The sequence below is a fragment of the Triturus cristatus genome, chromosome 2_1 (genome assembly GCF_964204655.1).
Source record: "Triturus cristatus chromosome 2_1, aTriCri1.1, whole genome shotgun sequence".
In the NCBI taxonomy this organism is placed as follows: Eukaryota; Metazoa; Chordata; class Amphibia; order Caudata; family Salamandridae; genus Triturus; species Triturus cristatus.
In genome coordinates, this window is record NC_140581.1 from 175557205 (window position 1) to 175571716 (window position 14512).

The following is a 14512-nucleotide window of genomic DNA, read 5'->3' on the forward strand; positions in this document are numbered from 1 at the left end:
CATGCCACCCCAGTTAAGACCTGGCCATATGCAAATCAGCTTGACCCTGTGCCTCATGGGAACAGTCCAGCCTGAACTGCCAAGCCAGGTCCTCCCTGGACCGGAAACAAGCATCCTAGGACCGGTTTCAGGGTTTCACCCCTCTTCAGCCGGGATAGCTTGATTCCAGTGGCACAGTGAGCCCAGGACCCACGTCTGGGCATACCTGGCGCACTTAGGGCGAGAAAGCAAAAAGCACACAATTGATGGACGGAATGCAGAACAAATCAAAACATTCACCCCCAGTCAATATCTGCATTTTGTCCATCAACTGTTGCTTTTGCATTTGTCACCCCGAGTGGGATGGGTATGCTCAGACATGAGTCCCGTGCTCTCCATGCCACTGGAATCAAGCTATCCTGGCTGAAGAGGGGTGAAACCCTGATACCGGTCCTAGGATGCTTGTTTCCAGTCCAGGGAGGACCTGGCTTGGCAGTTCTGGCTGGACTGTTCCAATAAGGCATAGAGTCAAGACTGATTTGCATATGGCTGGGTTCAAACTGGAATGGCATGTTGAGCAAAAAAACGATGGATTTAGGCCCAGGTCTCTGTACTGGGGTGAATGTATGATATTGTTCTGCATTCTGTCCATCAACTGTTGTTTTTAGAATTGTAAAGTGAGCATTAAAGATTTAATGGGGAAACATGATAGAGTGCAGCAATATCATAGTACAGATGACCCTGTTGAGGGATAGGAGCCATTCAAGTGCCCCAAAGTCGCACATAAGACTATAAGAATAGTACTGCTCTCTGTGTCCTCATAGGGGTCAGACAGTGTAGAGGGAAACATCTCTTTACCCATTCCTGCTCTCCATCATTCAGTGGATGGCTCCTTTAAGGATATGTTGAGGAATCAGTGCTTCAATAGCAAAGAATCCAGTATCGGCTTGCAGGCATGCAAGTGCCCAAAAGACACTGACAGGCAGAGAAAATGTTATAAAATACTGGTATATTTGTATTAGTACTGCAGGTAAACTATGGACACATATACAGGTTTGACATACCAACAGCCATGCTTCAAAAATACATGATAAACAGAGGAGCAATCAAAGGCTACATCCCAGCAGATTTAGCAGAACTGAAGGGCAAAAAAGGTGTTTTGCCTTAGAGATTTAGGTATCAATAATAAGGCCATAATTTTATTTTGTTGGCTTCTTAAAACCAATTTCAGGCTGAAAATAAAAGTGGAGCCGCTTATTTCTGTTGCAATTTCTGTACTGTGGCCATCCCTTACACATCACTGAACACTAGTGGTCAGATGCGCCTCTCACTGTCCTGTATCCCTGTCTTGTGCCTCTGACTTGTTGCCTCCTGCTATAGAGGAAACAGTCTCAATTCCGTCTGTAACATTAGGCATTCCATTTTTATGGTATCCATGAGTTTGGAATTTTAGCTTGCATTTAGCTATATTAACTTTTTCTTTTTCTTATTGGTATTTAACCATAGTTATTCTTTGGTGGGAGAAAAAGAAGTTGCAACTAGTGTATGGTCACATTTATTTAACTCACGAAGGCGCATGCACACTTTGATGTGCGAGGGGTTATATTGCACTGGGTAGCCATATGCAGTAAAACAATTCACCCATCTGAAAATGTCACATATGTGCATATCACTGGCTAGTTAAGCTTCTGTAGGAAATCTTAATTAAACTCTCTTCGCTGTCATTATGCATAGCAATCTGCATGGTGGCCATGACTGACAGCATTGAAAAACACACAAATGATAGTCTAATGTCTGCATGGTTCCACTTTTAGAAATAAAGACAGGGGCACAGATAGTTTGTTCTCTGCATTTATGTACAAATCAGAAAAAAACTGAAAAAAACAAGTTGAAATCCTAGACATCTGTGAAATTTGTAAAGCCATGCTCATAAGGTCTGTTTTTCTTGGCAAATACAACACACGATCTAAAACAAAAACTCTAAATAGGGCAAAGAATGTAGCGCAATGGCTTGAGCATTGGCCCTCGGAACTGGGAAACCAGTTCGAGTCTTGGAAGGGACGCTCAACATCCTGTGATTCTAGGAAAATCACATAATCTCCCCGTGCCTAACAGAATGAAGTGTCAGTTTGTAACGCAACTGGTGCTCATGTTTTGGGTCTACTTCGCGGTATATAAAACTCCCCAAAAAAAAATACACCAGTAAACTTTAATTCCCACCCTCCCATACATTTGTAACACCATCCAATATGATTTCATACTTACAACACCACGAAAATTACTTCAAAAATGATAAGAAATTGGATAGAAAACAATTTTACATTTTTTTTAAAAAGAGCAACACTACTCTACAATACTTAAAATGCTCGTGTACACTGAGATATACAATGACTGTTGGACTTGGCCCTCTCTGCAAGATCATCCCCAAATGTTTTGCCTTCACCCCCTTTTCTAAACTCGTTTTTTTGGGCTTTTATGACTCTGTGCACTTTACCACTGCTAACCAGTGCTTAAGTTCTTCTGCTCTCTCCTTTAAGCATGGTGAAATTCGTAAGTCCCTAGTAAAGTGATACTCCATGTGCCCAAGACCTGTACATTCAATGTAATTAGTGGGTCTGCATATAAGTCACCCCTAGGGTAGGCCCCAACTAGCCCCTAGGATAGGGTGTAGTATATTTAAAAACTTTTACATGTTCTGGCAGTGAAACATGAATTTAAGAGTTTTTCACTACTCCTAGGCCTGCCTCTCCCATAGGATAACATTGGGTTAACTTATTACATTAAATACATGATAAGTTTCTATTGGGAGCAGGTAGAAATGTCTAGTTTGGTGTCTAAAGAATAGTACTTTAAAGCCCTCTATTATGGTGAAGTCCGATTTTGAGTTACAATTCCGAAATACCACTTTTAGAAAGGTGGTATTTTCTTTTCCCAACCATTTGGTGCCTTCTGCCTATAGTCACATGACTAGGTGTAGCTGGCAGTTGGTCTCTGTGTATTGCTTCCAGACAATGAGGCAAAGGGGAAATAGGTATTGGCAGGATGGGCCATCTCTGACTTGCTGAGGAGGAGGAGCTGATACCTACCATCAATGCACATCATAAAGGCTCTGCCTGAGCACACTCACAAAGGGTTTGACACTAGTGTTTTTTGATCCTAGACAAGCAGGGGCCAGTGCAGGTAGGCAGGAAATGCCAAGAACCTCTGGGGGTGGAAACAGCAAGAACCTTCTCCAACTTCAAGTGGGCACCAGTTATAAATATTGGTGCCTCAGACCCAGCTTTTCAGTACATCTCTGTACCTGTGGAAGACTCAGGGCTGCTATGCTGTTCTGCTAGAAGGCCGCTACAGGGTGGCAGGCCCTGCTGCCTGCCACCCTGCTGCCTGAGTAAAAAGACTGGACATGCATGTTGATGCTAGGGCCACCAGAGTTACTCCAAGGGCTAGCTGGCTGGCCCCAAGATCAGAGCCTTGGGGACAGAAAAGACTCCAACCACGTTGAACCCAGCACCTTGACTCAGTATGCTGTGAATCCTACCACCCAAGTGGTGCCACTCCAGTCCTGGACCCTTGGAAATGTGCCTGAAGGTGCTTTACCAACCCAGCTTTGGTCCTGTTAGCAGAACTGAAGCAGTGTGACACATCTCCTCGCAGCCACGTCAGAACCACTGCAGCGTGACGCATCCCTGATGCCGAACCTCGCATCACCACCTGCAGTCTCCTCAGAAATACTGCTGCATGACTCATCCTAGATGTAGGCCTTCCCATCGTAAGCCTTTTGCCGACGACATCCTCTGCAATGAGTCAGGACTCCGCATTGCAGCCCTGCAGCTTCTTCAGAATCACCGATGCACAAAGCATCTTCATCGCAGGACTTCGGATCATAAGCCCCACGTCAATGACATCCTCAACAACAACGCAGTACTCCGCATCACAGCTCTGCAGCTTCTTTGGAATTGATGCTGCATGATGCATTTTATACGCATGATCTCGCAACACTCCGCAAACTTGGATTTAAGTTACTTTGTTAAACTCGGTCCTTGTATCCAGCCAGCTCTCCATTGCGGTGACTTTGTCCCAGTCCGGCGTGACCAGATAACCACAGTTGGCGCTTGGTGCTGCTAGGCACTATTTTCACTTAAATCTTTAAAGTCACATTATCTCTGGTTCTACTGATTGGATTTTTGATGTTTTGATCTCAAATAATTTATTAAAGTTTACTCTATTTTTCTAAATTGGTGTGGCATTTTTCTTGTGTTGGATTTTCACTTTACCACTTTTTGAAGTACTGACTAAACACTTTACACATTGCCTCTAAGTTAAGCCTGATGTTTTTGCGCCAAGCTACCAGAGGTTTGAGCACCGGTTAATTAGGGGTTTGCTTGTGTTTCACCAGGACAGCGATTGTGGTCGCTGCTTGAGTAGGGTTTCACTCTCCTCAGCCAGTAAGCCAATTTCCAACATTGGTGTTCAGAGGTGAGACAACGACTTGTGTTTGTGCAGTGATTTTATGTAACACTAAAATCCCAGGAAAATAATTTGATACCATTTTGAGTTTCTTTTAAATTCTTCTTGATTGGCTCTTTTGCTTCTTCAAAATCCACTCTCATTCTAGGTGACAGTCTGTGAGCATGTATACAGTAATTAAATTTGAGCTGGCCAACCTGGATAGCTACACCATGGTTGAGCGCAAACAGTTCTGGCACCAAGAGGTTCGGATCTTCAGAAAGCTCAGAGAGCCTGGGCGGATGTTCACCAGAAAATAAAACAAAACCATGAAGGAGATTCTGATATCCAGGTTAAGTAAAGATGGCAAGCTAGTCTTGCGACCTCACCCCTTCCCAGATACAGGGTTCAAACACTTGACACTAGCTGAGACATCACCAATTCTGATGCATGCAGTGGTAATCCCCTTGTCAAAAACCTCAAGCCTAGATGCATATAGAAAAGTTTCATCGTATCTGCAGCATTCCACTGTACGGAACACCACAGTTCAAGCCCATCTACAGGGGCATATTACATACACAAGTCCAAGGCATGTCAACAAGTTGCATTCTCCGCCAGGCCATGGTATTGAAAATACCCTGCGGTGGACATCTGTAGATGTTGTCGACTACAAATTGCAAATGTGCAGTGTCTTAATTTTATTGCACAGATCATCCAAATGAATAGATGAGCATTAACATACAGTGGTTAACAAAGGCTGGTCCAGAGACAAATGGTCAAAGACTGTCTTTTCCAATCTACATTGCTGATTAAAATGGAACAACACAACTGGCAGACATTAGTTACTAGATTTCGTATGGGTTAGTTGAATAAACTGCCAGATAGGGCATAGAAAATGTTATTGAAAAAAGGATATCTGACCACCTTTTTTTGTTCCTGCTATTTATTTAGCAGATTAGGGACCAACGGAAATGCTTTGTCATGGTCCTGGCTATCTCATTGCCAACAATGAAAGATATGTTTGAAATTATTTTGAACATTCAAATACATGCACAAACATAGAAGAATACACTTAATACTTATAATCATTAATTGTATAATGTGAAAACAAATGCTTCAAAAAAATACGTAAATCACATGAATTTAAACAGTGCAATAATCACATTACACCACAATTTGTCAAAGTTCATGTATCATAGGAACTCTATACAAAGGAACCATTTTCAGTGACTCTGTTGAAGTTCCTAAATCATGGGGCTGCGCTCTAGGACTATGTGGGATTTATTTTCCTGTAGTAATCCCTATCTTTCCTTTGGGGCAACATTACTCATGATATGAGGGTGGTTCAATTAATGTAGCCCCATGTGGCAATGAGACAGCCAGAACCATGACAAAGCATTTCCATTGGTCCCTAATCTGCTAAATAAATAGCAGGAACAAAAAAAGGTGGTCTGATATCCTTTTTTTCAATAACATTTTCTATGCCCTATCTGGCCATCAAAATTGGGTGTAACCCCCGACTAATAGATTGGAGTTTATGGCAGGCGACACAGCCATATCGGGGGCTGTGCAGAAACACACCCGTACTCTGCAAGATTATGTCAGGTGTCTTAAAACACGCCTAAGTAGACAAAGTTCTCTGATGAAGTAGGAGTACATACTCCAGAGTCTGTATTCATGGACAATCAGTCTGTCACTTAAGCAACAGCTGTATGATACCACTGACAAACTTTATCAGATTGTATCATCTGAATGTCCGAATATACATGGAAAAAAGCAGCTGCCACGGCTGATCTCTTCTGTGCTGACTGCTCTGCCATTGGCTCTTGTGCAAGGTCCTGCACCATAGCCCTTACTGGTGGATTGTAAGACATCAGTCTCAGTTAAATCACTATCTAACCATGGATTATCAAATCTCTGAAATAGTTAGCTCAAGCAGCAGCTACCAACCGGGGCTAATGTAGATCATCCTCTACTCCAGACAGCCTTCTAGAAATTGAAATTTCTAATGATGGTAGTGATCACAAAGGAAGCCTATTCCCATCTACTGTTTCCGGGTATAGCAAAGAGTGTCCAATGTATCCAAAATCAGACTATTAGTGTGATTTTTATTGTAAAGAAGTAGTAATAGTTTGCCTCAGTAACACGCCGAGCGACATTGTCGTAATCAGGAGAATTGGAGAATTAATTAATTCAAACTTGGCACACTGGGCTTCTGGGAGAGAAGCGCAAACTACTACCATGGTTTTTAAAGGACAAGACAAGCAGATTTTTCTGATTCAGCAGATACTGCAAAGTGGGCTGTCCTCAGATCCACAATGACTGCAGTGAAGGGGTCATTCTCTAGCATATCAAGGAGCCTAGGTTAAGAGTATATCATGAAAAGGATAACGATGAGCATGAGGGTGAGGGTCAAGATAAAGATGGAGATGGGGAGGGAGGAGAGGATTAGGATGGGGAAAAGGATTAGGATAAGGATAATGATTAGAATAAGGACATGAATTTGAATAAGAATTAGTACGGCATATATGATATGATTTGAGTGTAGAAATGAACACAACAATTGACTTAATTGTAGGTAAAGTTATGTCAAAGATACAGAATATTGTCTCAGAAAGAAGAGATCATAATTAGATGTCAGAATATCAAGAACAAAATACTGACTCACTCTATATCGTGCATGTAAGTACATATAGGTAAGAAAACACTTGCCATTCATAACTCACATCTAAGTATCTTAAAGATATATGCCATAAAGTACTTAACTGTGAGTTACAAATAGTACGTCTGTACTTACCTAAACATACTTAGCTTCACAATAATGTAGTAATCGATATTTTGGTTAGGCCACTATTAAAATCTCAATATTCTGATTCAGTGCCAGTCATTTAGTTGTCCCCTGCCTTACTGGGAAGGGTGCTTTAGAGAATGCCATGAAATAGTCAGCATACATAGATTATTGTATGTCAGGTGGTTAGAAGAGGTAGAGAAATCACAAAACTGTTGTCAAAATAAACTTCTTGTCTTCGATGGATGTTGATTTGATGTTTAAAAGCAAAACTAATAGACATGAGTCTACAGAAAACATGGCAAAGTTTTTTATAAGTAGGAAATGATATGTTTGGGTCCTAAGCCAGCAGATTTACAATGATGGATAGTAAAATCAGTCTTTTTTGCAAAAGGTCAATGTCAAAACTTTGCTTAAAATGATTGAAACTCATTTATGAAAATGGATACAGTTACAAACCTATAGTGAATAGTTGTTAAGCCACAATGTAAATAATGACACCAATTGTAAAATGAGAGGTTTACATAGCATTACCAAGACTGTGAGAAAATATATGTCAAATAGCAGATTAGGAAACTGAGCTGTCATACATGTGTCTAGTTGTAATACTTTAAAACATGTCTCCCCATTCTGAAGAACATCTGCAATCTCCTTTACAAATATGAATGAAGATTCACTTACCTTGGGTTTCAAACTACTCCTTACGACAGACCATCAAGGCTGTATGTACCATTACTGTGTGTAAAGTATTCCTGCAGATATGACCTATACGACTAATGTTGTGAGATGCCTACATTGCACTGCAGCATGTGAAACTTACCTTTGGGAACATCCATGGGATTGAGGCTGCCGAGGAGATCTCGCACAAAAAGTCCATCACCCTCTTCCTTGCTCAGCCAATTGTTACAAGAGAAGTAGAAGCGGAGGTGAGGTCTGTTCATGTCAGTCACGACCACGCGATCCAGGAACCAGCTTGCATTCAAGCCTGTGTTATCATGCTCAATTCTATTGTGAATTTAAAAAATACAGAACCTTACCATCCAAGTTTTATTGGTCATCAAAAGTTTGTAATACAGTAAAATAACTAGTGAACAACATCCTCCAATTATTTATTATGAACAGGCTCATATGTGTTCCCACACCTCACTCCCTAAAACCTAACCAAATGGTACGAGTGACAATGTACCAGAGACAGATGAAAATGTGTCCTTTCCTAGCTTGAAGTCAAAAATAACAAATTGAAGGTTATACTATTCCTAACAGTTAAAATGTTCTTTGAAAACTTGACATCATTTGCAGATAGGTATGGAGTCCAGGCATACTGATAGGTATGGAGTCCAGGCATACTGATAGGTATGGAGTCCAGGCATACTGTTGACAAACAAAAAAACTCCACTAATTGGTAAAAACAAACTTCCTGTAATATATTGACTATGCAATTAATATTGTACCACCAGAATGCCTGTACAGAGGCACTTTGTTGCTTTATTTGGAGGACAGTTGTCACTATATCAGCATAAAGCAACAAAGTATATTGTGCCCCATGCTCAAATTAAATTTGTCATAGAATAGCAAGGACAGGGAAAGATGGCAGATAGGTTTGGTAGCATCATCAGAGACCTAAGAAACCTATAATAGAGGCCCACATGATGGGTTGTGGAAGAACAGAAAATTAGAAACTTAGGTATAGACGTGGGAAAGAAACACACAACCAGACAAGATCTTGACTTGGTTGTTAAAGGGTCTCAGAGTAAGGTTTGGGAAATGGGTATGTAACATTTGAGAGAAGATTGCAGTTGACCATTTGATGCTTCAGGAATCTCTAAAGAAAAGCATGGAAGCAAATTCAGTTGCTTACAAACAGAATGTATTGTATGTATCCTAAGAAAGAGAACAATATTTTGCAATCCACTAGATTTTGTACCTCTGGAGATTATTGATCACTTGTGAAGATTAAAAAGCCTTCAAACCCATAGCCCTTGCTGTATTTTTAATTTTCAAATATAAAATGCCTTGTGCTTTCACCAATGGAGACAGCATGTTGTTTCTAGATTCTAGATCTAATACATAGTAACTGTACCTTATTTTCTTCAACGGTCCAACATTATTGGTTTTAACCCGGAACACATCCGTTTTCGTCCTCTCAAAGGCAGTCCTACTCCTGCAAATATACATCCAAATAAGCATTAGACACAGACCAGCACCATTGTCCAGATATTGCAGACCTGTCAACCATAAGGATGTCCGAAAAATATTCAATTGTCTAAGTATCTTTTTTTATACCTATAATTTTGAAGTTTTTTCCACTTGTTTGCCTGATTGTATTCAATAGACTGGAATGATCTTGAGTTGACAGGTGTGCTGGCACAGTGTCAGAAACGTTCATACAACATATTTTGGAAGAAATGCAATACAGGCTCAAGTAGATGCAAACCTTGGGCCTCATTCCATAGCACTTCCAAAATGGTTTCTTTTATTCAACACAACTGATATGAACAATAAAAGGTAGCGGTCATCTTCTTAGGCAGCACCAGCAGACGTCAGAAAACCATCACTGCATTGACACTAAGTTGAAGATATTGTAGATAGCACATAGTTATATAGTATTTAATTTTGTGACCGTGTTCCTCTACCCATATTGACTATTCAGCCATTTGTTATTGCATAGATGCCAATTTCACATTGTGAAGAATGATTATCAAGACTTTTAATTTCCACTGCAACAAGTTATATTATTAGGGCAATTGCACTGCCCTTATTTTACATCTGCATATAGGATTATAGATGGAGAACTGTGAATATGGGCATGCTTTTCACCAAAGTGTTCAAAGAAATATCAAATAGATTAAGACTCCAAAAACTGTGTTTTCTAGGGTTTCACTCAGAAATCCATGATGAAATTACGGGAAGATTTTGTACCAGGGGCCCTGAGTGACATCAGATAGACAACGAGAGGGAAGCCAAAGTTGTCTGTGATGCTATTCAAACCTCCAGATGAAAAACATTGCTGAATTCTCATTTTCCCCATCTATGGGTCCGATTCACAAAAGTAATCTGAGACAAAATCCTAACTTTACGACTTTCGGTATTTACAAAAGGCATTTAGGAGTAGTAAAACTAGGAATCCTAACTCTACTACTCCTAAACTGAGAAAAATTCTAACTTTACGACTTTCGGTATTCACAAGAGGCATTTAGAGTAGTAAACGTAGGATTCCTAACTTTACCACTGCTAAATGCCTTTTGTGAATACCGAAAGTTGTAAAGTTAGGATTTTGTCTCAGATTACTTTTGTGAATCGGGGCTATACTTTTATGTTATTGTAAGGCTCTCAAATCATCTGCCCTTTCTTTCAACTGATACAGAGGGGTAGAGGAGTAATGGGGAGCCATACATAACATATCCTCTCTCCCCTATCTCAAATGTTTAAGAAAAAAAAAACTGTCCTCCTGCCACCGACCCCCACTACTGTCTGGGCCTTCCCTTCATTCTCCTCCAGCAGCTGTGCTCCCTGCTTTCGAGCACTGCTCTGGCAGGCTCTAAGAGAGCCCCGCTAGCACAGCCTGGAATTCCTTTCCGGCGTAGCAACAGTGGGTACCAGCTTTTGTTAACAACTGTTGCTACATCATAACAGCGAATTCATGGATTTAGAATCTAGTCATTCACGCTAATGGCTCTCTGCCAGACCCATACACAACATCCCCTTTATTTAGTTACACATCTGAAATTTTATGTTAGATACATATGTCCCCAAATATTCCTCAAATCAGCAGCATAGAGGTAGAGGAGTCATGCAGAGATTTATAAAATACGGTCTCACCAGTCTCATATGTATGGTCTGGATATTGTCAGACAAGCCTGTAGAATGCTATGCAATGAGGTGTTATGTCAAAGGGCCAATGATCTTTCATTTCCGGACCTGCCCTGATTATCTGTCTAGAGAAGTCCTGACCATCGTGTACTACCACCACAAAGTGATCTCTGAAGGTGCTAGGGAGGCTGAGAACAAACATTGTGGCCAAGTCCCAACAGAAAAGGCAAGCAGCATTGAGGGAGCACAATGACAAGCTGCCTGCAGAAAATACCTTCTTTCTGCCCCCCTTTCCAACTTTTTGAACTCCCTATCTGGTGGAAGAGTGGAAACAGAGCCTGGGCTAAGCTTTGTGGTGGAGGACGCCTGAACCACAAGACTCTCTGGTGAAGGGTGCACCGAAAGAAATGCTGGATCCCAAATGCTGGACTGTATTGCCTTGCAACTGTGCAACCCATTGCGGGAGCTGTAACTGATTTCACTCAGGCCTCCTTCAAGGACTCTAAGAGGGCCTCATTAAATGGAAGCAGAGGCGCTGCCGACATGGTAGAAGTCTGGAAGACCTTCTTGAGAATGTTGGCTCTAAGCTCCACCCAAGAAAGGGGTGATTCAAGCTCCCCTGCTGCCTTCTGCAACTTGCTGGCAAACTGCACAGTGTGGATTACTCAAAAGAAAATTAGGAGACTCTTCTTGTCACATATGACAAAGAGTTGTGCAAATCAAGCCTAAACCAATAGTTTAAAATATTATGTTCATAGTATTGTCTCCCATTAAATTACTCAGAGCAAAACTGATTGCAAAGGACCTTTGTTGGAGGAGTAAAGCATGTAATTTATTCCATATCTAATGGACATGACTGTGCAAAACTAGATACTGGAAGTAATTTTATGTCATATGTTACAAAGAACTAGTGACTGCCACCTCACACCTTCAGCTAAACTAGCGATTTTGCACAACATGTTGGGCACAGAGGACACCACTTCACAGATGACCACAACACTATCACCACCAAGATATGTATACTCAGGCACTCAGCAGAGATATCCACTCAGGAGAATGAACATTAGAACTTACATGACTAGCAGCACATGACCGAATCATATATAAGCAGCAAGATTAGACCACACTGCTCGACAAAATCTGGGGACCGTACTACGAATACTCTGGAAGAATGTCACCTTGATGACAAATACATGACTGAAGCTGATCACTTTTGTGCACGAACATAAGAAAACCATAAGGACTTGGGATACTAAACACATATTCAGTTGACTACCCAGAAGTGGATAGGAGACCAAAGACAATACACACAACTGAAGCCCTATATACATACATACATATATATATACATATTTCCCAACTTAAAAATACAAAGGTTACAAGGACGTTCTAGTTAGGAAACTAAATTAAAAGAACCTTAGAAAATCACTGAAAAAAACAAAGGTTACAGGGACGCTATAGTTAGGCTCAGATTTCACTTGTACAAAGCCTGTGCAATTCAGCAGTTATAGTTACCTCAGCTAACTATAACTTATGACCCAGCAATGCACTGCTTATGACCTCACATATTACATCACTCATGACACAGTCAGTGACATCACTCATGACATCACTGATAAAATCTCAAATGACATCACTGAATACATCCACAGAACCACTCACACACCGACACAAACCCACCCCACACAACCTCTCATACAACCACTCCAACTGCCACCCAATCACTCAAATATCCATTCACAGACCCATACCAGTTCTCACACACCCACTCACTACACCATAGAAGCACTCACACATCCACTTACTCACTCGTACAGCCACTGACATAACCATTCGCTCATCCATACCACCAATCGTACAACCAGCCACTCACCTATATAGCCGCTCACGTAGCCACACACACACCCATACATTTACTTACTTACCCACACAGTCACTCACACACCCACTCACTAACACATACAGCCTCTCAATACAGCCACTCACTCACCCATACAAGCACTCACACACCCACACAACCACTTGCATACCCATTCACACATCTATACAAGCACTCACACATCCTCTCACACACCAATACATCCATTCACGCAGACACTTACTCTCCCATACAGCCACTCACACACCAACTCACTTAAGCAAACACCTACTAAAAACACCCACTCACTCACCCATACAGTCACTTACACACAGTCACTCATATAGCCATTCAGACACCCACTCACTCACCCATACAGTCACTAAACACCCACTTACCCACCCATAGAGCCACTCACATCACCGCTGAGTCACCCATACAGCTTCTGACACAACCACTCTCTCACCCACACAGTTACTCACATACCCACTTAAACACCCATACAGCCACTTACACTCCCATACACACAAGGATGCATACGGTCACACAGACACTCACTTAATATATGTTAGAAGTAGTATCACTCAGTAGTAGTGCACCTAGTATACTAATTTAACTTTTGTAGTAGATTAGTATATATGTTTAACACCCATAAACTCTTAAAAACACTTACACTCACTTGATCATGTCATCAGTGATGTCCAGTCAGTGATGTCATTGAGCATGTCATCAGTGATGTAATATGTGAGGTCATAACCAATTTTAATTCCATTTCCTAACTATAATGTTCCTGTAACCTTTGGTTGGAGAGGTGTGGTGCAGTGGAGAGGGCAGCTGACTCAGGAGCGCAGGGCTCATAGTTCAATCCCCAGCGCATGCAGCAGCTCAGCACCATGTGACTCAGGGCAATAACTCCCTTATTCTCCCAGACGCCCCCAGCACCTTGAGACCCTTAGGGGTGAGTAATTTGCGCTTTACAAAATTTGGATTTATTTAGATTTTAAAGTCTAAATAATGTCCCTGTAACCAATTTTGAAAATTTCGCAAAGATTTGTCAAACACCGCCAAAGTTATTGGTAAATGAAAAAACGCTCTTCCTATGTAAATTACATCCTAACAATAAGTACCTACTGGCGACCATGAGTAGGTAATACAAATATGCATATATTACCTAGCGGCAGTCACCACTAGGTAGGTGTAGTTGGGTCAACTTTTTCATAGAGAGAACGTTATTTGGTTTATTAATAACTTTGGCTCTGTCTGACGAACCTGTACAAAACATTCCAAGAGCTCATCCACCTTAGCTCCTTCCTGGAATGTTTCAGGGAGATCTGCCAGAAGGGAGCTGAGATAAAAAGGGGTCCAAAAACACAAAATCTCCATGCATTTTATATGGACTTCGTGAAGACGTGCTACAACAAAAACTGCTGAACCGATTTGCATCAAATTCGACATGAAGCTAGATCTTGGTCGTCAGATTGTGCTTTTTGTGATTTGGTGTAAGTCCATTCAGTAGTTTTGGAGAAATTTAGTGCTACAGTTTATGTATATTTAGTTGGTTGGGTCCACGAGAGTCTCGAGAGACTCTTGCAGGAGCTCCAATTTAAAAATGGAGCATTCTGATTGGTCCA

General features: G+C 41.2%; 1 protein-coding gene across 1 annotated transcript in view; it reads right to left on the minus strand.

Moving 5' to 3' along the window:
* LOXHD1 (lipoxygenase homology PLAT domains 1) overlaps positions 1–14512 on the minus strand; it is a 1221805-nt gene that overhangs the window by 536878 nt on the left and 670415 nt on the right. Inside the window, exons 9-10 of the mRNA XM_085629301.1 lie at positions 9294–9374; positions 8034–8218 (exon numbers count right to left, since the gene is read on the minus strand). Of these exons, the coding sequence (XP_085485427.1) occupies positions 8034–8218; positions 9294–9374 (266 nt within the window). The remainder of the gene's footprint in view (positions 1–8033; positions 8219–9293; positions 9375–14512) is intronic.